General features: G+C 40.9%; 1 protein-coding gene across 2 annotated transcripts in view; it reads right to left on the bottom strand.

The window, feature by feature from the left end:
- Nucleotides 1-24,181, bottom strand: part of LOC135212599 (glycerol kinase-like) — a gene marked incomplete in the record, with an annotated part of 99,164 nt that overhangs the window by 30,599 nt on the left and 44,384 nt on the right. Inside the window, 5 exon segments of one of the 2 annotated variants that reach the window (XM_064246157.1) lie at nucleotides 3,766-3,852; nucleotides 6,019-6,156; nucleotides 6,645-6,850; nucleotides 7,557-7,813; nucleotides 15,985-16,095. In XM_064246157.1, coding sequence (XP_064102227.1) covers nucleotides 3,766-3,852; nucleotides 6,019-6,156; nucleotides 6,645-6,850; nucleotides 7,557-7,813; nucleotides 15,985-16,095 — 799 coding nt within the window. 2 annotated transcript variants of the gene reach the window in all.

Below are 24,181 nucleotides of genomic sequence, written 5' to 3'. Positions count from 1 at the left end.
AGTCCACAGTAGCGAATGCCAAAAACACGATCCAGATACGTCACCAAAAAGCCGAGAAACGATGATCAAAGGATGAAATAAGAATCTAAGTCAGGAGGTAATAGCAACAATGTTGATACCACCGGCGACAGAGAAAATATGATAGAAAACGGGGATGGTTCCTAGTCCTGCCGCCCAGGGCAGGCCGGTAGATCACCTGACCTACCTGTAGCGAGTGGCGCGAAATTTGAATTTCTGTCGGGGACGACGGAGTCTTAGCTATGTATATATCTGACAGGTAAGTTGATTGTATGAAAATGTCCAAACACAAAATATAAGTTAAAAAATGTCCAAACTCAAAATATAAGTAAACTCTGAACATTAACTCTAGAAAAACAAAGATAATGTTAAGTGTAACAATAACAAAAACCCACAAGAAAAATGGACGGAACTATCATCACAACATTGTACAGATCGCATGACCCATCATGGAAAGGTTACTTCAAATGGAATCAACATGGCAAAGCATGCAATAAAATCACAGACAAGTTAAATGAAGAACTATGGTCTTCACCTTAACCAATATTTTGAATATGGAAGCCCATAAAAAAGTATCGTATATTTCCATGCATAAGATGACTTTTAGAAAAGATGAGGTAAAAATTACGTCAAATTTTCATGAATTCATCTCATATCTGTAGTAGACTTAAATTACAACAAGTATCTTCGGGAATATTGATTATGTAAAGATGATGTCACTACAAATGCTGTTTTACATACTGTATCCTTCGAAATTCAAAATAAACGAAATAGCAAAGCCAATCCTATTATAAATTTTTTCCTACAAAAGCCATGTAAAAGGGAAACCACGGTTTTGTTAATGTTTCATTGCCAATCACAAATAACCCCTAACAACATGATAATGTACAATAATTATCATACATAACTATTGCTCATGACTGATTTGTTCTAAAGTTCATGAAATAATGAATTTGTTCTAAAGTACATGAAATAATGAATTTCTAACAAAAAATTAATATTATGTTATCCTAAACATTATTACTACTTTAATTACACTACCATTAAAATATATGAAAGGTTACCGAAAAATAGAGGTTGCTGTGAGTGCAACCATAACTCGATATTCACATTTTCTCAGTTGGGCTCACATAGATGAAAGCTGATTTCATAGATATGGAATTATTCCTTGAATAGGCTTTACATATATTATGAAGATATTCCAATAATATATAATATACAAATAGTCGTATATTACCTATGTTATCAGTTTATTTCATAAGGTGAATCTTATCATGTATGTCGGTAGTTTTCGCACTGAGGCTGAAGAAAGCCTACTGATAAACGTCACTTTAGAATTCAAGGTTTGATTTTTAGAATGGTAGTATAAGAGGACCCCCAATTTTTGGGGGTGAATTTTAGGACTTATAGGTAGTCTTATGTGCAGAAATATGCAATATTAATACTAATATTTGCAGATCAAGAAAAAAAAACCATTACGTATAAATTTTCTCATAAGACACTGCACAAAAGAGTGATCATGTTTTCTGGACATACATAATTAAACTGTGATATTTCTCAAGTATAAGAGACAAGACTTTTATCTCAATTTCATTAGAAAAGTAATAAAGTAAACCTCTACTATTCAGTACATCATTACAAGCAGTGATAATAAAAACATCAAAAAGAAAGACAGAGATAGGAAGGTAATTAGTGTAAAACAAAAAAATGCACAATGAAACTAATAATAATAACAAAACAACCAAATGAAAAAATTTAGTGGAGAAAATCACTTACCTCTAACAAAAAATAGATACAAAATCCATTTAGTAAGGAATACACTGTAAGATATAAATGAAACCTAAAGGACAACATTACATTAACCCTTTGAGAATCCGATGATGACGTCAAATGACAAGAATATTTTCATCAGCTAACTTTACATTGTCTTGCCTTTTATCATTTAGCTGTTTTCCAGTTTTGAACATACAGTAAAAGGAAACATAATCAACTAGATTGGAATGTACCAAAATCTTAAAGGGTTAATTATAAGTAAGTGATGTTTATACATCTGATTTGCTGATTGCATGGCAATTTATTTAAAGTAAGCTGTCCTATAAACTGTTTTTTAAGTGAATATGCAGTAAGCTGTCCTATAAACTGTTTTTTAAGTAAATATGCACAATCACTATAAACAGCATTCATGTACATTTATTTGAGGTACCTGTTCACACATGAAACAGAGCATCAAATGCGAGTATGTACAATAGAAGGTGAAAGTCATAATATTGTATGCATGCACACTAGCCTGAAGACTGACATACATACAAATTAATCTGTTATTCTGCCATGTGGTTCTATTTTTCCTCAAGATAATTTTAATACCCAACATAACCCTGTTGTCATGAATAGGAACAGAAGATAACTTCTACTTGTAACAGTGGTAACTGCATCACAGACACAAAAAAATACAAATTACCAATTTTCTATATCAAAGTCAAAACTCTAAAGGGCATAATTGGCTTTTTTCTAAATATAGAATGCTATTTGTAGACCATAGAGCACTTAATTTTCTGTAGAACCAGAAGAAAATAAGAAAATAGAATGTACAGTTTATATTTTGAGAGACTAATCTGCTATCAATAACACATCTCCCCCTATAAATACATCATAATATTTATGGCGAGGGTTACAGTAAATGATAAGACGAAATGATAATGTATAAGTATTAACTTTCATGCTACTGTAATGCTGAATACTATGAATTGTACTTTAAAATTAATTCAGCAATTTAGGTATAAATATACACATGCAACCTTGGTGTAGGATGCAAAAGTAATGCAAACAGAGCAATCAAGTACAGTGGTACTTTTGGAAATTTTCATACTCAAATTCCATTCTTTACATCATTATCAAACAAATAGCCTTGGCTACTGCAGATGGCAAGAAATAAACTAAAAATTGGAAGTCCAAGACTGCAAAAGTTGTTATAAAATTATTTATAAAATTATGGTATATATATATATATATATATATATATATATATATATATATATATATATATATATATATATATCATATATATATATATATATATATATATATATATATATATATATATATATATGTATATATATATATATATATATATATATATATATATATATATATATATATATATATATATATATAAAACAATGTGTGAAAACTGAATGAAACAAATTGTGAAAAACAGCAGACTATTATAAGACAAAAACTAAAATGATGTTTAGAATGAATATATAAATGGGATGAACACTTCTTAGTTAAATGACAACTTAACTGTAAGATGCAAACAGAAAAGTGGAGAATGATGGCTTCATCATTCATGCAGAAAAAACTTTCATGGAATATATTTGATCACTTCCCATCAAGGGTAACAAAAGGTTCAAACATATGATAAAAGCCAGCTTTGTCAAAAACTATAAGAGAGACTACACAGTTGCATGATCAAACTGCAACAGCTACCATTTACTATGGTACATAATATCTAACAACCAACAACAAATCTACAAAAATAGATATAGTACACCTTCAAAAACTGGAAGCCAACATTTCAATTACGTAATGAAAATCCTGAGTTTAGAAACTTCAACCCGAAACCACTGACTGCATATACAGTACAGAAAACCTACTCAAAGTTATGTTTTATACTATAGTACAAAAAATTTATATGCATGCATATTAACAAGCTGGTAGCAACATCAACAAATTAGTTTTCAGCTGTACCTGGTCCTGGCTGTTTATCACGAGGTAGCTCCCAGCCCATACATCGCTCTACTGCCATACACCATCGTTCGTAACGATCCTCCCGTTCTACAATAAATACAAAAGTAAAATAATCCTCAATTTCTTCAATAAATACAAAACTAAAATACAGTCCATGTTCATGAAACAGTATCTTAAATTTAAGCAAAAGTATCTCTGAAATGTATTTGCTGAAGGAAAAAGTTACATGCCAACTCATTCAAATAACCATCTGCAATACAGATAATTTGGGATACCTTAATGATGTACCTAAAATAGTCAAGTAGTATCAAGTTTTTAAATGTAAAAGCAATTTCATCATCCAAACTCATTAATAATATTGTGATCATATTTATTGCCACAATGGTCCCTGGACTCAGACTGTCTTCAACCTTCCAGACTGAAAAATTGCAAAACACAGGCCAAAACAAACATTATTAGAGAGAAACACAGTGAATCTTGAGAAGAAATGGTAGAAATGTAAGGAGCTGACAAAGACAAATGTTTGAAATAAACAGAGACAAGTATATTTTCTAATGGAGAACTTTGTAAAAAATATTATACCACCATCTTATAAAAGTCCTATTGCAAAAAGCACTTCTAAAACATGTAACAATTCACAAACCACCACTTACCACTTTCAGAATGGAAAAAGGCTACTAACTAAGGAATGAATAAATAAAAGTTAATGGACCTCACACATAATGCAATGAGATGATAATCCTGGAAAAGCAGTTTGGAGTCTGCATACAATAAAGTAATATGCAAGAATACCTTATGGGATGGCAGAACATGGCCTAGCCATATATAGTAGGATCTCTGTCTTTCATTATTTAGCAAGAAAAATTAATATACAGTAATGCCTCAGGTTACGAAATTAATCCATTCCGAAGTGGCCTTCGTAACCTGATTTTTCGTATCCAGAACTACGTTTTACATGTAAATTGCCAAATTCGTTCCAAGCCCTACATAAACACCACAGTAAATTTTATAATAAAGCTAAATTGACCAATAAACAATGAAATACAACAATTTGGACCATTCAATACCTAACCTAACTGTTACTGTACCTGTAAATAAAGTGTATTAGTGTACAAGGTACAAGAAATACTGCATGTACATGTACGTACGTATGTAGTAAAATGTGGAACCTTACCTTTCGAGTGAGGCGATGTCTGAAAGTGGCGACAGAGGAGGACGACAAACGGCAGAAAACATGAACATTTAACTTTATGAAACACATTAAGAAATGGCAGAAAACATTAACACTAAACTTTACGAAACACATTAACAAATGCCAGAAAACATTAACACATTTTGATTATCTCCATCTCCATCTCCATAGAAAGCATCCTCTTCTTTCCGTGAACTTCAGCACCATTCTTGGGACCCATGGCTAATAACGTAATTAAGTTCACACACAACATGATAAATTAACTTACAGTAGAACGAAAGCGAAATCACTAACACGAATTTACGTTAACGAACGAAATCTATGTGAACAAACGAATTCCATGTGTGTATGATAACGCTGCTGAAATGAAATGGTCGAGGAACTCCCTTACGTAGATGCATGATGGAATAGATGCTGACCAATAGGAGAGCAGGATGTTATGGCGGTAACTAGCATCAGGAACCAATGGGAGAGCAGGAGGATGGTGGCGAGTCTGCTGAGTTGGCGGTGTGCGAGTTTTAAAATTGTTCTTGGTGGCCTGGGCGAATCTCGTACTTTACAGTACACCCTTTCGCAACCTGAATTATTTTTGTACACAGAAGCAAAAAAATCTTTGTCTTTGCCTTCGTAACCTGGATTTTACGTCCGTAGGGACTTTCGTATGTAGGGGTAAGACTGTATATGAATGCTTGTGACCAAAAACTATTATAAATCGCCAAGCAAATATTTGAATTTATAAGGTTGTTTGTACCTAACAATGTGTCCAAAGGGTGCATGCATGAATGATTACAATTCTTTCTGTAAATATTAGCAAATTATGATTATTGGGGTCATTAAGAAATAACTCATACACTTATCCAATTTCGAAATTTTCCTTCAAGTGCTTCTAACTATAATTATTAGTCTTTACTCTGCCTTCTCATATAGTAAAGGTTACAAAACACAGTAATTTACTTTATTCATAATAAAGTTCTCCATTTCTATTACCTTCAAAGTAAAAGACACTGAAATGGAAATCACAACTCTCAAACTGGTTTTCTTTAGAAAAGAAAAAGCCTTACCTTCAGGCAATATGGTGGGAACAAAGTCATCTGTAGTAAGTGGGGTGAGTTTTGACAAGTCCCACACAGCAATCCCCTCTGCTGCACCAGCAGCCATTGCTGCTCCAAGAGCAGTAGTTTCTGTCATGCTTGGACGTGCTGCACAAACAAAAGTTTAAGACTTTCATAAATTGAATTTAATCCTGGAAATGCAACTAATCTAGTCTGGGCAGCCATTACTCTGCTACACAACAATTGATCACATCATCATAGCATTTTAAGTGCACATGACAGAAGGCAATTTAATTTCAATTGTTTTCCTTTCAATACTGTATTTTTGATATTATTATTGAAAGGACATACCGTTGGTCTGTTTATATACAAGAACCACCTGGCTGTTAGTAATTAACCAATGGCTAGCCAACTTATTTGAAAAATACTATATTTTATATTTTCTGTTCAAATGTTTTCTTTAATTTCAACTTGCACCTCACCCTAACGCACACACTGTGTGATTTTGATTCACATCACAATTTGTTGGAGGCTTCTTCATTCATTCTTCATTTAGTTTATGCATGGTGAGTGCTAAAATTTCTTGATTTCTTGCAAAAAAATTAAATAAATAAAGTGCTAGACATGTAACTCACCCACAGGCACTCCTGCTAAATCAGCTTGTAACTGAAGTAATGTGTTGTTGCTGGTCATACCTCCATCAACTTGTAATTTATTTAAAATTATTCCTGAATCTTTCTGCATGGAGTCTAATATTTCTCGGGTCTGAAAACATACGGCTTCTAGGACGGCCCTTGCTAAGTGAGCTCCTGTACTACCTTGAGTTAGCCCACAAATAGTCCTATAAAAGAAAACAATAATGTACTGTACATCTAATTAATACTTGTGACCATAAAGAGGCACAAACCATAGGTTAAAAAAACAGTATCTTTTTTACTACCACCTTGTTTGTGGTGCTAGATGGTCAAAGCTGGATTGCCATGAAGGATGAGGGGAACCATCCTCTAACTGCTATTTATATATACATACATTATATATATATATATATATATATATATATATATATATATATATATATATATATATATATATTATATATATATATACTGTATATTTCTATTATTTTTATTACTATGTACTTCTGATAATATTTTCAGTTAATTTCCTGCCTATCCTTTAACTTTATATTATTATTATTAGAAAGATCTTAGTATTAATACATGGCTTTTTCTTTAAAAAAGAGACTACATGAAGATGAAGCACTTTAAACTATACCAAAAACTTTACAGAGGTACATAATTCCAAAAAAGAATTTAGGATGTTCCCACAGGATGAGATGGTAACTGGTTGGCAGTTATCAGTATTTTACTCCTACTCATTTGCAAAATATGGCTGTTACCTGTCATTGAGAATGCTCGACTTCCTACCTATCCTACTTAGGCACAAGAATTAACTGAAAAGGAAATGGTCAATCCAAACTAAAATGTTGGTGAACATTACTATTCCAAGAAAATGAATTCCCCAAGCAGCTACAGAAGGCTACATACCCACGTGCATCAGTGCGCCAATATGGAGCGTAAAGTCCAGAGAACGCTGGAACAAAATATACTCCTCCCGAATCTTTAACAGTTTTAGCTAAAGGCTCAATATCAGCAGATGACTTAATGATGTTCAGGTTGTCTCTCAGCCATCGGACAGCAGCACCAGCAATGGCAACAGATCCTTCTAAGGCATATATTGTAGGTGCATTTTTCCCAAGTTTATATCCAACAGTAGTAAGAAGACCATGTTCACTCTGCACAATCTATAGAAACAATAAGGGTATTATATTGTGTACTGAACAAAACTTACAGAAAATTCAATTGAAAGAATTATCATTTATGATAGTGGTTATTAACACTTTACATACAAAAGATACAACTAGACTGGCATTAAATAACTATAGAACAGGAAGTTTGAGGAATGCCCTAAAAAACACACCATAATAATCTGAATTAATGACAGCTTAATATTTTTGCATCACTTTACAAGAAGTGCAAATACATTTTGTCATTAGGAAAACCATCATTTGAATGACTTTTCATACAATATCAATAAACAATCTTTATATATCATACATGAATGTTACAGTAGAAGCCATTGTACAAAAGAGCCAATCCCTTAACTGTACCTTTGTGAAATTAGCACTATGTGCAACAATTTGAATCTATAAAATATCTTTTTTTACCTTTTTTTTTTCTTAATATGGCAAACTTAACTCCAACAACTCAAATAATTACAAAACCAAGTGAATGAAGACTTAACTCAGGGTAATGACGTGATGTTTCAGTAAAACTGTAACTGAACTCAAAACCTCCACTATTAATAAATCTGCTTCCCTGCTATATATACCTGTTCATCATATTTTCTATTCAGTCTCTGTAAATGACTGCCTGTTGGCATATTGAAATGTAAGTTAAAAAATAAGGGAGTCAGAATATGTACTTAATTATTTAAAATGTTATTGTTAGTATACAATAAGGTTTTGTACATACTTACCTGGCAGATATATACTTAGCTATACGTCTCTGACGTCACGACAGAATTCAAAACTCGCGGCACACGCGACAGGTAGGTCAGGTGATCTACCTTACCCGCCGCTGGGTGGCGGATGTAAGAACCAATCTCCCTTTCCAGCCAGAATTTTTCCTTCCACCGGTCTCCTGAGGGGAGGCTGGGCGGGCCATCAATCGTATATATCTGCCAGGTAAGTATGTACAAAACCTTATTGTATACTAACAATAACATTTTTGTACATGAACTTTCCTGTCAGATATATACTTAGCTGATTGACACCCTTGGTGGAGGGAAAGAGACAGCAATATAAATATGGAAAAAAGGGGAAAACAACACTAGTTGTAGGATGTAAAAACAACCTTGGTTCTTACCTGTTTAGGCAGAAGACTTCGTAGTTACTGTCTATGAGTCTGCGTTGCCTTAAGAGCTTCAGCGAGGGCGTGACCTACAGCTGACAGACTCTTTGGGTCTATCAAAGGGATTTGGTTGTCCGCTTACTTGATAGAATCCGAGCAGGATCTGTCAACGGGGATTCGCCCACTTATATGACAGAACCTAACCACTATCATTGCAAGGAGCTCAAACATACACCGATCACCTAACCAATCTAATCATTGTTAGCACTACGAAATGAAAAACATGCCTACCCGCATGTTCTTTCAAACAACCAAAAACTTACAACCTAACAAGGGGAAAAAATATATACTACTAAGGATATGTCTCAGCTCCCTGCCCCAGCACCGAATCCGCCGATACGTACGGCCTAACCCGAAGCACTTTTCATACGTAATTTTGACGTCTCTCAGATAGTGGTTTTGCAAAGACTGAGTTGCAACGCCATAATGTTGCCTTCATAATATTACTCAGGGATATGTTTTTGTTAAAAGTCAATGACGTGCAATAGCTCTTACCTCATGAGCTTTGACCTTAAGACTTTGTATTGACTTTCCTCACATATCGCATGCGCTTCTTTCACCAGGCTTCTGATAAAGAAAGAAAGCGCATTCTTCGAAAGTGTCCTCCTTGGATCTCTTACAGAGCACCAAAGGTTGACATCATTGCCCTTAAGTTTTTTCTTTCTCTGTAGATAGAATTTCAAACTTCTTACTGGGCAAAGAGACCTCTCTGCTTCCTCGCCTACTAATGCAGACAATCCTTGTACTTCAAAGCTCCTAGGCCAAGGATTTGAGGGGTTCTCGTTCTTGGCTAAGAACGAAGGAAGGAATGAACAGATAGCTGCATCTCCTCTGAATCCCACATTTCCTTCTAGTGCATGGAGTTCACTAACCCTTTTTGCGGAAGCCAATGCCATGAGGAAAATTGTCTTCTCGTGAGGTCTCTAAACGATGCAGACTGAGGCGGTTCGAACTTATTGGACCTCAGGTAACGTAGCACTACATCCAGATTCCAACTCGGAACCCCTGGAGAAACCTTCTTGGATGTTTCAACGATCTTATTAGATCATGAAGGTCCTTATCTTCTGAAATGTTTAAGTTTCTGTGCCTAAACACTGCAGATAGCATGCTACGATAGCCTTTAATGGTTGATACCGCCAATCCACTTTCTTCCCTAAGGAAAGTAAGAAGTCTGCTATTTGTGTCACAGAGGTACTGGAAGAGGAAAAGTGATGGTTCCTACACCATCGCCGAAAGACGTCCCACTTCGATTGGTAGACTCTAAGGGTAGAAGGCCTTCTTGCTGCTGCGATAGCCGTTGCAACTCTTGCCGAAAAGCCTCTCGTTCTGACCAAACTTTTGACAGTCTGAAGCCAGTCAGATCTAGAGCGGGGAGGTTTTTGTGATACCTCTCGAAGTGGGGTTGTCTGAGCAGATCGATCCTCTGTGGTAATGTTCTCGAAGATCTACTAACCATTCCAGTACCTCTGTGAACCATACTTGTGCGGGCCAGAACGGGGCTACCAGCGTCATCCTTGCTGCCTCCGATTCTGCAAATTTCTTTAGAGTCTCTCCCAGTATCTTGAATGGAGGAAAAGCATACGTGTCTAGACCCTTCCAATCTAGTAGGAACGCGTCTATCGACACTGCCCTCGGGTCCGATATCGGAGAGCAGTAGTTGGCTATCCTCATATTCTTGGCTGTGGCGAAGAGGTCTATATGAGGTTTGCCCCAAAGCTTCCACAGGTCCTGGCAAACATCTTCGTGCAGAGTCCACTCTGCCGGCAGAACTTGATCTTTCCTGCTTAGGAGGTCTGCTCTGACGTTCTTTTCTCCCTGTACGAACCTGGTAAGGAGACAAATCTTCCTTTTTTCTGCCCAAAGCAGAAGTTCTTTTGCTGTCTCGTACAGGGAGAAAGAGTGAGTCCCCCCTTGCTTCCTGATGTAAGCCAGGGCCGTGGTGTTGTCCGAGTTGATCTGAACTGTTGAAGCTAGGACGTGGGGCTCGAAAGCTTTCAAAGCTAGCCAACCGCCATCACTCCTTCTTGTTGATGTGCCAGGTCACCTGTTCCTTGTTCCAGGTGCCTGACACTTCTCTTGAGCCGAGCGTCGCTCCCCAACCTGTTTCAGAGGTAGCGTCGGAATACAACACTTGGTTGGGGTTCGGAATGTGAAGGGACATCCCTTCTGCAAACTTGAGAGGGTTGGCCCAACCAAGAGAGAGGTCCTTCTTGATTTCCTTTGAAATCTCGAAGGAGAACTCTAGGTTTTGTGAACGACACCTCCAGTTTCGATGGAGAAAGAACTGGAGAGGTCTGAGGTGCAACCTTCCTAGAGAAAGGAATTGCTCCAACGAGGAGAGTGTCCCCAACAAACTCATCCACTCCCTCGCTGTGCATACTTCTTTCTCTAGGAAGGCTTTGACTTTCTCTGACCCTCGGGCTATCCGTTCTGGAGACGGAAAAGCCCGAAAATCCAGAGAAGCCATCCGAATCCCCAGATAGATACGATCTTGACTGGGGATCAACTGAGACTTTTGAAAGTTCACCAAAAGTCCCAGAGAACTTGCCATGAAAAGAGTCTTTTGTAGGTCCTCCAAACATCTTTCCTGAGACTTGGCTCTGATCAGCCAGTCGTCCAAGTAAAGGGACACTCTGACTCCCTCCAAATGTAGCCATCTTGCTACATTTTTCATTAGGCCTGTAAAGACCTGAGGGGCTGTTGAAAGGCCGAAGCACAAGGCCCTGAACTGGAATATCCTTCCTCCCATCATGAACCTGAGGTATTTCCTTGACGAAGGATGGATAGGCACATGGAAGTAAGCGTCCTGAAGATCTAGGGACACCATCCAGTCCCCTGGCCGAAGGGCCGCCAACACTGAGGATGTCGTCTCCAAATGGCGAACTTCTCTCTTTTTTTCTACAAAGAAATTCAGGGCGCTTACATCCAGAACCGGTCTCCATCCTCCTGAGGCTTTTGGAACTAGAAAAAGGCGGTTGTAAAAGCCCGCTGAGCAAGGGTCGCTCACTAGCTCTATAGCCTCTTTCTCGAACATTTGTTCCACTGCTTGTGTTAAAGCAAGGCTCATGATGGGATCCCTGTACCTGGCCACCAACTCCCTCGGAGTCGTTGTCAACGGTGGTCTTTCCGTAAAAGGAATCAGATATCCTTTCCTTATTATAGAGAGGGACCAGTTGTCCGCTCCTCTCTTTGTCCAGGCTTCCGAGAATCTTAGAAGTCTGGCACCTACTGGTGTTTGGAGGACTACTTCCCTACTTCTTAGCTCTGACAGAGCGTGAGAAGGATCTACCTCTCTTGAAAGTTCTATTACCTCTCGAGGTAGAGGCTCTAGAAGGGGGGCCCCCTCGAAAGGGGGGGCTCCTGTCTAGCTGGAGTCTCCTTCTTAGTCTTCGTCTGGAAGGAGGTCTTAGGCTTCCGTGCCGACTGTGCGAGCATGTCCTGAGTCGCCTTCGCAGAGATAGATCCTGAGATGTCCTGGATTATCTTCTTTGGAAAAAGCAGAGGCGAGAGCTGCGAATACAGGAGAGAGGCTCTTTGGGCATGCGAAACAGACTTCGTCAGAAAAGAGCAGAAGACTGATCTCTTCTTAAGGATCCCTGCTCCAAAGAGGGAGGCTATTTCGCTCGATCCATCTCTAACTGCTTTGTCAATGCACGTTAGAACACTGTTTAGATCTTCTGGCGAAAATAGCATCCGGGTTTCTGAGTCTTCTTAGCCAAGACCCCCAAAGACCAGTCAAGGAAGTTGAAGACTTCCAAGACTCTAAACATTCCCTTCAGTAGGTGGTCAAGCTCGTTCATAGCCCAGGTCGTTTTAGGCCGACAAAAGAGCCGATCGTCGTGCTGCACCCACCAGAGAAGAGAAGTCCGCATCCGCCGATGAAGGAAGACCCAGACCTAAGGGTTCTCCAGACTCGTACCAAAATCCGAGTCTGCCCGTAAGCTTGGAAGGAGGGAAGAAAACACAGTTTTCCCTTTCTCTTCCTTAGAAAGCAGCCAATCACCAACACCTCTCAAAGCCTTCTTCATTGAGATGGTTGGCTTCATCCTCACACAAGAGGAAACTTTCGTCTTCTTCGAAGTCGAGAATAAAGAGAGAGGAGACGGAGGAGCGACGGGAGTAAGGGAGTCTCCAAACTCTTGAAGAAGTAGATCTGTAAGGATCTTGTAGGACGAAACTGACGAGTCCTTCACCAAATCCTCTTCTGAAGGTTCAACTTCATCCACTGAAGAACCCTCCGCTTCTTTACGAGTGCAGTTAGCCTTCTCTAAAGAAATGCGCCTGTCCAGAGAGTGTCTAGTAGTAGACTGGCGCCTATCAGGGGGAAGCCAAAGTTTCTGGAGAGCTCCTCTCGAATGAGTCCTTCCTTCCACTCTGATGAGTGCGTGCTCTTTGCTCCTTAATCCTACTCCTAGAATTCCGGGCTTCCAAGGGGGAGCGCCTGCTAGGAGAGGAGAGCCTACTATGCTCAAGGCGCTTCTCAGGATCCATGCGCCTGTTCAAAGGAGAGCGGCTGCCAGGCGAGCTGCGCCTACCATGAGGCGAACGCCTACTAGGCTCTTGGCGCCTACTTACAGGAGAGCGAAGGTCTGGAGAAGGTCGCTTACTAGGAGACCGGCGTCTACCATGCTCCACAAACTTCGCTCCCCGACTTATGTGTCTCTTCAAAAGGTAGTCTCCCAGAAGAGACATATCTTTCAGGCTCTACGCGCCTGTCCTGAATCGAGCGGTCTAAAAGTAGAGCCGCGCTTATCAGAGGAGAAAAACGCCTATCAGGAGAAAAGCGCCTATCCTCCGCACCACGCTTGGGAGCGGGAGAGCGTCTACTTGGGGAGTAGCGCCTACTAGGCTTCAAAGGGCGCCTAACATAAGGCGAGATCCTGTCTCTAGACGAATCCATCAAAGAGTAGGCTCTCTTATCCGGAGAATGAAGGATCTTCGTAAAAGAGCGCGAGGACGAGGCTGTACGCCTGTCTTTAGACGAACGCCTACTAGTCGCTAGATCCCTTCCTACTGGAGAGATGTAGTCACCAGGAGAAAGCTTCTTGGGCGATTGATGTCTGGAAGACGACAAGCGCCTGCTGAGGGAAGCGCGCCTCCTTCCATCCGCTGATAAAGGAGAGAGAACCGACTCTGACTGAGACGGTAAGACAGGTGAAGGAATCCTAGACTTTCTTGACAGGGAGAGAGACGTCTTTCCGACGCGTTCCTCCTGCCAAGGAGCCCGCCAGTGCCGAAATCTGCGGCTTGCAGTCCCGCAAGAATTCGAGCTGGAGATCTAGTAAAATCCTCCCCACCGGAGAAGAGGCTCGAAGCCTACTATGAGGCGAGAACTCCTGCTCCCTCCTGGGTTTCTTGATCTCTACTTCCGGCTCTTCTGGAAAAACTTCCGGGCTGGAAGGAAAGGAGGCCAGGCGCCTTCCAGGCTCTCTTCAGCGGTCGTGAAGAATCCGAGGCGCTCCATCCTCTTCTAGGTGAAGGTGAGGAGACGAAGAGAAGCATTGGCGCAATACCTCCTTCTTTGCGCGAACAAGGGCAGCCTGGGTACGAGCATCAGGATCTACCGAGGGGTGGACGCCTGATCGGTGGGAGTTCTCCCTAACCTTCTGCGGCTTTTGACTTTCCTCCTCCACTGGGACTGGGAGTCTGGAAGAGGTCTAGGCCTGGAAGCATTAAGGAGCCGATCAGACGCACCCTCCACTGCACTGGGGTCACTGCACAATTCACCTTCACTACTCTTACCTTTGCAACGAACGGATCTTCTTTTCCATGCTAAGGATCGTGGCTCTCATGGTTGCCACTTCCGTAGTCGTATCCTTAGGTTCGATGCAGGGCGCAGGAGCTGAAACTGGAGAAGGTTCTAATGCTACAACAGGATTTTCTTCTAACTCGCTAATACGAGACTTACTAGAACTCCTAGAAGAAGCCTTTCTCACCCTGTCTTTCTCTAACTTCCTCAAGTAGGAAGAAAGAGCCTTCCATTCACCCTCATCCAACTTCTCACACTCATTACACGGGTTATCAAAAGAACATTCTTTACCTCTACATTTAAAGCAAACTGTGTGAGGATCTACCGTAGCTTTCGGTAGTCTCACCTTGCATTCATCCATAGCGCACACTCTAAACATAGAAGATTTCTTAACCTCTAACTCAGACATCTCGAAATCAAAGAAAAATCCAAATCAATATCCAAAAACAATCCACAAATGCGTATGCCAAGCCAACAAGATCAGGTACTTCACCGAAAGTCAGTCCAAATAAATCCACGGCAACGAGAAATGAATAAAGCTGTCAGGAGGTAACAACCACAGGTGTAGTCGTCACCGGCGACAGAAAAATTCTGGCTGGAAAGGGAGATTGGTTCTTACATCCGCCACCCAGCGGCGGGTAAGGTAGATCACCTGACCTACCTGTCGCGTGTGCCGCGAGTTTTGAATTCTGTCGTGACGTCAGAGACGTATAGCTAAGTATATATCTGACAGGAAAGTTCATGTACAAAATAAAAAACTTCATAAACAATGACAGCAATATAACATTTCATGTCCTCTGGAAATTTGTTTTATCACTACCTGCTTATGAAAGAAAAAGAAAAATAATAATAAAAATATGACAAATTTTTAACCAATTTGTATTTTTCATAACTAACAAACCTGAGGTCTTAACATTAGGATAAATACTTAGCGCCAGCTGGAAACCAGTAAAATTTAAAATAATTGGGTACGCAAGGGACTATTGGCATCTGTGCTTGGTAACTGAATGCTACTGACACAGCAATTGTTTTCATCTATAAGAATAGGTGCAATGACCCTCAATTAGGAATACCTTGTTGAATATTACTACTTTCTTAGCAACATAAATTTTGTAATGTATTTTCCATGTACAGTAATGTACGTATATGCCACAGAATACATGGGAAAAACTACAGTATCAATTATGCTGTCACAACAGTAATATTGAGTAAAAGCAAAAATGATAGTAACATCAATAACATTATTTCTTTTACCTGAGTTCCAGTGTTATAGAGGAGGAAACATCCAGTACCATAAGTGTTTTTTGCCTGACCACGTGACAAACACATCTGTCCCACCAAAGCTGCTTGCTGATCTCCTAAAACCTGAAAACATTAACTATGGTCATAATCTACTCAAATCAACCTTATAAGATTTTCAGTCTCTTCATTTACAAAAACATGATCGACTGATTTACGACTCCTAAAACTGGCATCACAACACCTTGGTTATTGATGCCATAACAAAATTAAGTAAGAGACTAAAAAGATAAATTTAAAAGGGGTTCATATGAGTTGTGCAAACTCACTCACTCACATAGCGCAAAATTTTCATTGGAACCTAACTAATTAGCATAATGAGTATTTTACAGACACATGAATGCAAATGCAACTTTTCGAATTCTAGAGAAACCCTGCAAAAGTGTTTCATTTTTTATGCAATTTATAAATTTTCAAGCTTTTGTGTAAATTGAATAACATCAAATAATAAAAATAACAATTCTCTCTCTCTCTCTCTTTTACTGAGGTGAATTTTTATGGTACACATAGTAAGTACTATGTTTATTAATATTTTCAAATATAATAAAATAATAATAATAATAATAATAATAATAAATAATAATAATAATAATATAACTGTAATTACAAAATTTATATGTGATAGTATTTTAAAGAAATAACCTTCCTGTTACACTTTTAAGTAAGAGGAACTTTTCTCTCTCTCTTTCTCTTACTGAGAAGAGAGAATTTATATGGTACATCTACTATATGTTTAGTAATATTTTCAAATAATAATGACAATATAACTGTAATGACAAAATGATGCATATAAAGAATTCTTTCCCTAATCTTTCTTTTTAACTCCACCAGAAGCCCAAAGTCCAGCTGTCAAATATGTCAAGTAATGTGACAGGAGGGAGAGGGTTGCTGATTAGCGATTAATGATTTTTACATAATTCTATCTCTCTCTCCCTCTCCATACATATGTAATCTTCACACACTCCTACTCTCTCTCTCTCTCTCTCTCTCTCTCTCTCTCTCTCTCTCTCTCTCTCTCTCTCTCTCTCTCTCTCTCTCTCTCTCTCAGTTAGTGACATAACTAAGGATTGTATTAGTCCAAATAAAAAGCATTGTTTGTTCATGAAAAGGAATTGCAGAACAAAGAGAAGACATAAAGAATTTCTTAAAAGTGGTTGAGGAGACTTCTAAAAATAGATTGGTTGGTTGGAAGGAGGGAAAGAAGAGAGAATAATTGTACGTATGTAATCTTCACACACTTCTATATCTTTACCAATCATTTTTTTTTTTTAATGATAATGTTTTAAGCTAACTTTAATTTCATTTAAAAGTTAGTTTAATATTTAGGGAGCATGATTAGGGTCATATTTAGTGTTAAAATTCTAGAAGAATTAATTTATTTGCATTTTTTTACCCTGTGCCAAACTTGAGCGAACATTCACTTTACTCGAGGGGGTCTGGAACCTAACCTCGTATAAGTTTGGGGTATTACTGTATATATAATATAATCATATATCTGTAAATTCATATACACTATATATAAAGTTGAGGAGGCCCACCTCCCGAACAGATATATAACTGCTCTTTATTACAATCCTCACATAGATAAAATGCCCTTCTCTGTCACATCCCTATGACAGGAAACTATGTCTCAGATTCCTAAGACTAGGACATTTGACCAACAAATATCTCATAGTCAAGGGCACAATACAATCATCATAGAATGGAGGATTTTCACTGGACAACAAGAACTCATGAGTGAGTAAAATGATATTGTTAGTATACAATAAAGTTTTGTACATACTTACCTGGCAGATATATACTTAGCTTAGGTCTCTGACGTCACGACAGAAAATTCAAAACTCGCGGCACACGCTACAGGTAGGTCAGGTGATCTACCTTACCCGCCGCTGGGAGGCGGGTGTAAGAACCAGTCCCCCTTTCCTGTCAGGTTATTTTCTTCCACCTGTCTCCTGAGGGGAGGCTGGGCGGGCCATCAATCGTATATATCTGCCAGGTAAGTATGTACAAAAATGATATTGTTATGTTACAATAAAGTTTCATACATACTTACCTGGCAGATATATACATAGCTAAGACTCCGTCGTCCCCGACAGAAATTCAAATTTCGCGCCACTCGCTACAGGTAGGTCAGGTGATCTACCGGCCTGCCCTGGGTGGCAGGACTAGGAACCATCCCCGTTTTCTATCATATTTTCTCTCTTCCACCTGTCTCCTGCGGGAGGCTGGGTGGGCCTTTAATTGTATATATCTGCCAGGTAAGTATGTATGAAACTTTTTTATTGTAACATAACAATATCATTTTCATACAATCAACTTACCTGTCAGATATATACATAGCTGATTGGCACCCTTCGGTGGAGGGTAAGAGACAGCTTCTATATGGAATAGACAGGTAAACAACATATGTTGTAGGTATAAATAAAACCTTGGTTCCTACCTGATAGGTGGTAGACTTCGTGGGTGTTTGCCCAGTAGTCTGCATCACCTCAAGAAACTTTAGCGAGATATATGATCTATGGCCAAGAGTTCTTGTGGGTCTGCCGATGGGGTCTTATCCGCTTACTCGGCAGAGCCTAAAAGGCTTTGTCAATGGGTGCTGATCTTATATGACAATACACCTTATGAAGGAGCACACAACCAATCCCGACCACCTGATCCTAACCATATGTTAGAACTAAGGATTGTTACGAGTTTATCCCCGAACTCGTCACACACCGTAACTCAAAAACCACTACGCACACATACATAATTTTCCAAAAAAAAATTATACTCAACTAATTGGATATGACAAGAATTCTCTTACTGAACAACATAGACGGCCGCCCTTGCGAGCCTAAGTCCTCCATTGTTCGAAGAGACTCTCGACCATATCCAAAAAGAAGAACAGTATATACATTTAAGGATTGGTGTCGGCTCCCGTACCCAGAATCGTATCCGCCGATACGAAAGGACCTAGAGAAAAACACTTCTCATAAGTCACACGCACGTCTTTCAAGTAATGAGATGCAAATACTGAGTTGCATCTCCAAAATGTCGTATCTATGATGTTTTTAAGCGACATATTCTTATGAAACGAGAGAGACGTCGCTATAGCTCTCACTTCATGAGCTTTTACTCTCAAACAGTTGTAACTGTTCGTCAGGACAGGCCTTATGAGCGTCTGTAATGACGTTTCTTACAAAGAATGCCAGCGCATTCTTGGACATCAGTCTTGTGGTGGGGTCTTTTACCGCGCACCCAAAAGAGCTTGTCTAGAACCTCCCATCTGATGCTTTTCTCTGAAGGTAGAACTTCAGAGTTCTAACAGGGCATAGAGACCTCTCTGGCTTCTCTGGCCTACGAGACCTCGAAACCGTACCTTTGACTTCGAAAGACTTAGGCCTGGGATTCGTGGGATTCTCGTTTTTTCACTAAAAACAGGGTCTTAAACGAGCAAATAGCCGAGTCTCCCTTGAATCCTACTTTATCCTGCAGAGCATGTAATTCCCTAATTCTCTTTGCCGTAGCTAAAGATAACAGGAATAGGCATTTTTTTTGGTCATGTCCCTAAACGATGCCAGATGAGGAGGTTCGAATCTTTCCGATGACAGATACTTGAGGACTACGTCTAGGTTCCAGTTCGGAGGTACTGGTTCCTTAGACTTTGAAGTCTCAAAAGACCTTATGAGATCGTGGAGATCTTTATTATTTGCCAGAGTCTAATCCTCTGTTCCTGAATACAGCCGAGAGCATACTTCTGTATCCCTTTATTGTGGATACGGCTAGATGAGATTTTTCTCTCAGGAATAGCAGGAAATCAGCAATTTCCGCTATAGAGGTAGTGGAGGAGGACAACTTCTTGGATCTACACCACCTTCTAAATACCTCCCACTTCGATTGGTATACTTTCGTAGTGGAGGTTCTGCGTGCTCTCGCGATCGCGCTTGCCACTTCGCGAGAAAAGCCTCTCGCTCTGACAAGTCTTTCAATAGTCGAAAGGCAGTCAGAGCGATGAGCTGGGGAGGTTTTGATGGTACCTCTTTGAAGTGCGGTTGTCTGAGAAGATCCGTCCTTCCTGGTAGGGATCTTGGAAAGTCTACGATCCACTCTACCACCTCCGTGAACCATTCCTGGGCCGGCCAAAAGGGGGCTATTAACGTCATCCTCGTCTCCTTTGACGCCACAAACTTTTTCATTACTAAACCCCAGATTTTGAAGGGGGGAAAAGCATAAACGTCTACTCGAGGACCAATTTAGCAGGAAGGCGTCTACCATAAGTGCTCTTGGATCTTCCACGACCGAGCAAACACTGGGAGCCTTTTTGAAATGAAATGTTGCGAAGACATCCACATGAGGAGTTCCCCACAGAGACCAGAGATCGAGACACACTTCCTCGTGTAGAGGTCCATTCTGTATGAAGGACCTGGTTCCTCCTGCTGAGCCTGTCCGCCCTCACATTCCTTACTCCCTGTACGAACCTTGTCATCAGGAGATGTTCCTGTGAGACGTCCAAAGTAATAGGTCTCTCGTGAGCTCGTAAAGGAACGAGGAGTGCGTCCCTCCCTGTTTCCGAATGTAGGCAAGTGCGGTGGTGTTGTCCCACGTTTACTTGCACTACCTTGCTTGACACCAGAGGTTCTAGGCTCTTCAAGGCCAGATGTACGGCGAAGAGCTCTTTGCAGTTTATGTGCCAAGACACCTGTGCTGGTTCCCAGGTGCCTGACAACTTCCTCTGAGCCTAATGTCGCTCCCCAACCTGTCTCCGACGCGTCGGAGAACAACACTAGGTCTGGGTTCTGTGTTCTTAGAGAGATCCCATTTTGTTCTCTTCCATAGGGAGCAACCACCACTGTAGGTGTGACTTTATCTCCACTGGAATGGGAAAAACGTCCGACAGTTGTCCGGTTTTCCAGCTCCAAGACCTCTTGAGGAAGAATTGAAGCGGACGTATATGAAGTCTTCCTAGAGGGAAGAATTGTTCTAGCGAGGAAAGCGTCCCCAGAAAGGCTCAACCATTCCCTCGCCGACGTTTGTTGCTTCTCTAAGAAGAGAGAGACTATCCGCAAACCTTTTGCGATTCTCTCTTGCGAAGGAAAAACAAAACTCGAAAACCCCGAGAATCCATCCGAATCCCCAGATAGACTAGGTCTTGTCTGGGGGGTCAGCTGAGACTTCTCGAGGTTCACAAGCAATCCCAACGCTTTGATCAAATCCAGAGTTAACTTTAGGTCCTCCACGCAATGTCTCTCCGATCTGGCCCTGATGAGCCAGTCGTCTAGATACATAGAGACATTCACTCCTTTGAGGTGAAGAAACCTCGCCACATTCTTCATCAGGCTTGTGAAGACCTGAGGAGCTGTGGACAGGCCGAAACACAAGGCTCTGAACTGAAAGATCCTTCCCCCCGTCATGAAACGGAGGTACTTCTTCGATGAAGGGTGGATCGGGACGTGAAAGTAGGCGTCCTGGAGATCTAAAGACACCATCCAATCTCCCTGTCGTAATGACGCCATGACTGAAGCAGAAGTCTCCATGGAGAACTTCTCCTTCTGAACAAATTTGTTCAGAGAGCTGACGTCCAGTACTGGTCTCCAGCCTCCCGAGGCTTTCGCCACCAGAAAAAGGCGATTGTAAAACCCCGGGGAGTGTTGATCCCGTACCAATTCTATCGCTCTCTTGTCCCACATTGTTCCACCATCGATCGAAGAGTATCCCTCAGCACAGGATCCTTGTATTTGGCTGATAGTTCCCTTGGTATTGACGTTAGGGGAGGAGTGTTCAGGAAAGGGATACGATATCCCCTCCTTAAGATCGCCAAAGATGACGCTTCTGCATTTATCAGTGTCCAGGCTTCCACAAATCCCAGGAGCCTGGCACCTACTGGTGCTTGGAGGAGAGAATCTTCATTTTCCCTTCTTAAAGGGATGAAAAGCAGATCTACCTCTCTTCTCTGTAGCCTTCCTCCTTGTGGAAGGTCTGGGGGTCGGACCACCTCGAAAGGGCTGCACCGTTGTACTGGGTCTTTTCTTGTCCGATGCAGCAACAGGTTTCTTTCTTGCTGACTGCGTCAGCAGATCCTGAGTTGCCTTCTCAGTTAAAGAATGCGCAATGTCCTTTACTAACTGAGAAGGGAACAAAAAATCAGATAGAGGCGCATATAGAAGTGCTGCTCTCTGAGCATGTGAGACTGCCTTTGTTAAGAAGGCGCCATATACAGTCCTTTTCTTTAAAAGACCTGCCCCAAACAAAGAGGAGATTTCAAAAGATCCATCCTGTACCGCCTTGTCAATACAAGACAATATGCATAACAGGGCTTCAGGTTCGATTCCTTCCGAATCATGGGCTTTCTTGGACATCACCCCAAGGGACCAATCTAAGAAGTTAAAAACTTCCAATACACGAAAGAGTCCCTTGAGGAGATGATCCAGTTCCGAAATTCCCCACGTAATCCGTGCAGAATTGAGACTTTGACGCCTTGAAGCGTCAACCAAAGTCGAAAAATCTGTTTCGGTTGTAGAAGGGAGAGCAATACCCATATTTTCTCCCGTCCGATACCAAATGCCTCTTTTCCCAGCTAATCTTGCTGGAGGCATGCAGAAGACTGTCCTCACTAAGTCTTTCTTAGACTTCATCCATGAGTCTAAGGAATGTAATGCTCTCTTCATCGATATGGTGGGTTTCATTTTAAGAAAAGACGAAGGCTTCTTCGTCTTAGCACTGGAAAAGAGCGAGCGAGGAGAAGGAGGAGCGGCAGGCGTCAACTCGTCTCCGTACTCCTCAAGAAGTAGGGTAGTCAACACCTTATAGTTAGACAGACCTTCTCTTCCACTATATTCGTCATCCGAGTTTTCCTCTAACTCGGGATCTAAAAGCGTCTCCGCTCTCCTTTCCGAACATTCTTCTTCTTGCGGAGACAAACTCCTAACAGGAGAGGGGCTAAGGGAATGATAATCCTTCCTCTTTCCCGCTCTAATAGTCTTGGAAGGCGTCATAAGCTTCGGCTTCTCTAGAATTTTAGAAGACTCTTCATGCTTACATGACGCTTCCCGTTCGCCAAGCGTCATGGATGACGTCTTTTGCTGACGTCTCGATGACGCTTCGCGCTTGGAAGACGCTCCGCTCTCCAAAGGCGTCCTACTTGGCGTCATAATATTGGACGGAGCGTCATGTCTATGCTCCGTTTCCAATGACGCTTCGCGTCTAAAAAGACGTCTTACGTCTCTCCTTATGGCGTTACGAAACTCTCGTAAGCACCTGTTCTCGCTCTCGCACTAGACGCTTCTGTAAGCCGTTTAGTCGTTTCCCGTCTGTATGACGCTTGTCGTTGAACAGGTAAGAGAGGACGAGACTTCTTAATTGGAAGCGTCACGTCCTTCCGACGTGGCGCTAAAACTCCCACTCGAGATGACAGTTGCTCTTGAACTGCTATAATGATCTTTCTTGACGCTTCACCCCGTCCAGTGCATGACGTCTTTCGTCATCACTCGGTGGAGAAGAAGGAAACGGTACTTCCGCGTACACTTCAGGTGACGCTGACGCCCCCTTCGCTTTCTTGCTAGAAGACGGAGCGTCATCTGAGAAACGCTCTGGACTAGAATCCATGTCAGGCGTCATATGACGCTTCAGCGGTCTCGACAAGTTCGATTCCTTCCACCCTCGTTTAGGTGAGGGAGAGGGAGAGGACGAGAAACACTCGCGAAGGACGCTTTTTCTATAGCGCCCTTGAGCCGCCTGCAACGAAGCAGAGCTAGCTGAAGGGGACGTCTGACCGTTGGGGATTCCCCACAACCTCCTTAAGGCTTTCGACTTTCCTTCTCCTCTGGGCTCGTGAGCTTGGAAGAGGTCTAGGCCTGGGAGCGTCGCAGGGACGATCAAACGCCCCCTCCACAACACTGGGAGAACTCACTTCACTGTAATGCTCACTTTCACTAGCCTTACCTTTGAAGTCAGCCATCTTGGACTTCATGTCTCTAATTGTAGCTTTCAGATTGGCGATTTCCGATGCCGAATCCGAAAAGCACTCTGAGAATGAGATACATAGGGAGAATCTACATCAGTAGGATTAGAATTATCAGTGAAAGGCTCAATAGGCTTGAACTCACAACCTTTCAATCGTCTAATTCTATCCCTCTCTAACTTCTTCAAATAAGAAGTCAAAGTCTTCCACTCT

Source organism: Macrobrachium nipponense, chromosome 41 (genome assembly GCF_015104395.2).
Source record: "Macrobrachium nipponense isolate FS-2020 chromosome 41, ASM1510439v2, whole genome shotgun sequence".
NCBI classification, from domain to species: domain Eukaryota; kingdom Metazoa; phylum Arthropoda; class Malacostraca; order Decapoda; family Palaemonidae; genus Macrobrachium; species Macrobrachium nipponense.
The sequence above is the reverse complement of the archived record's forward strand: the minus strand, read 5'-3'. Positions and strand labels throughout refer to the sequence as shown.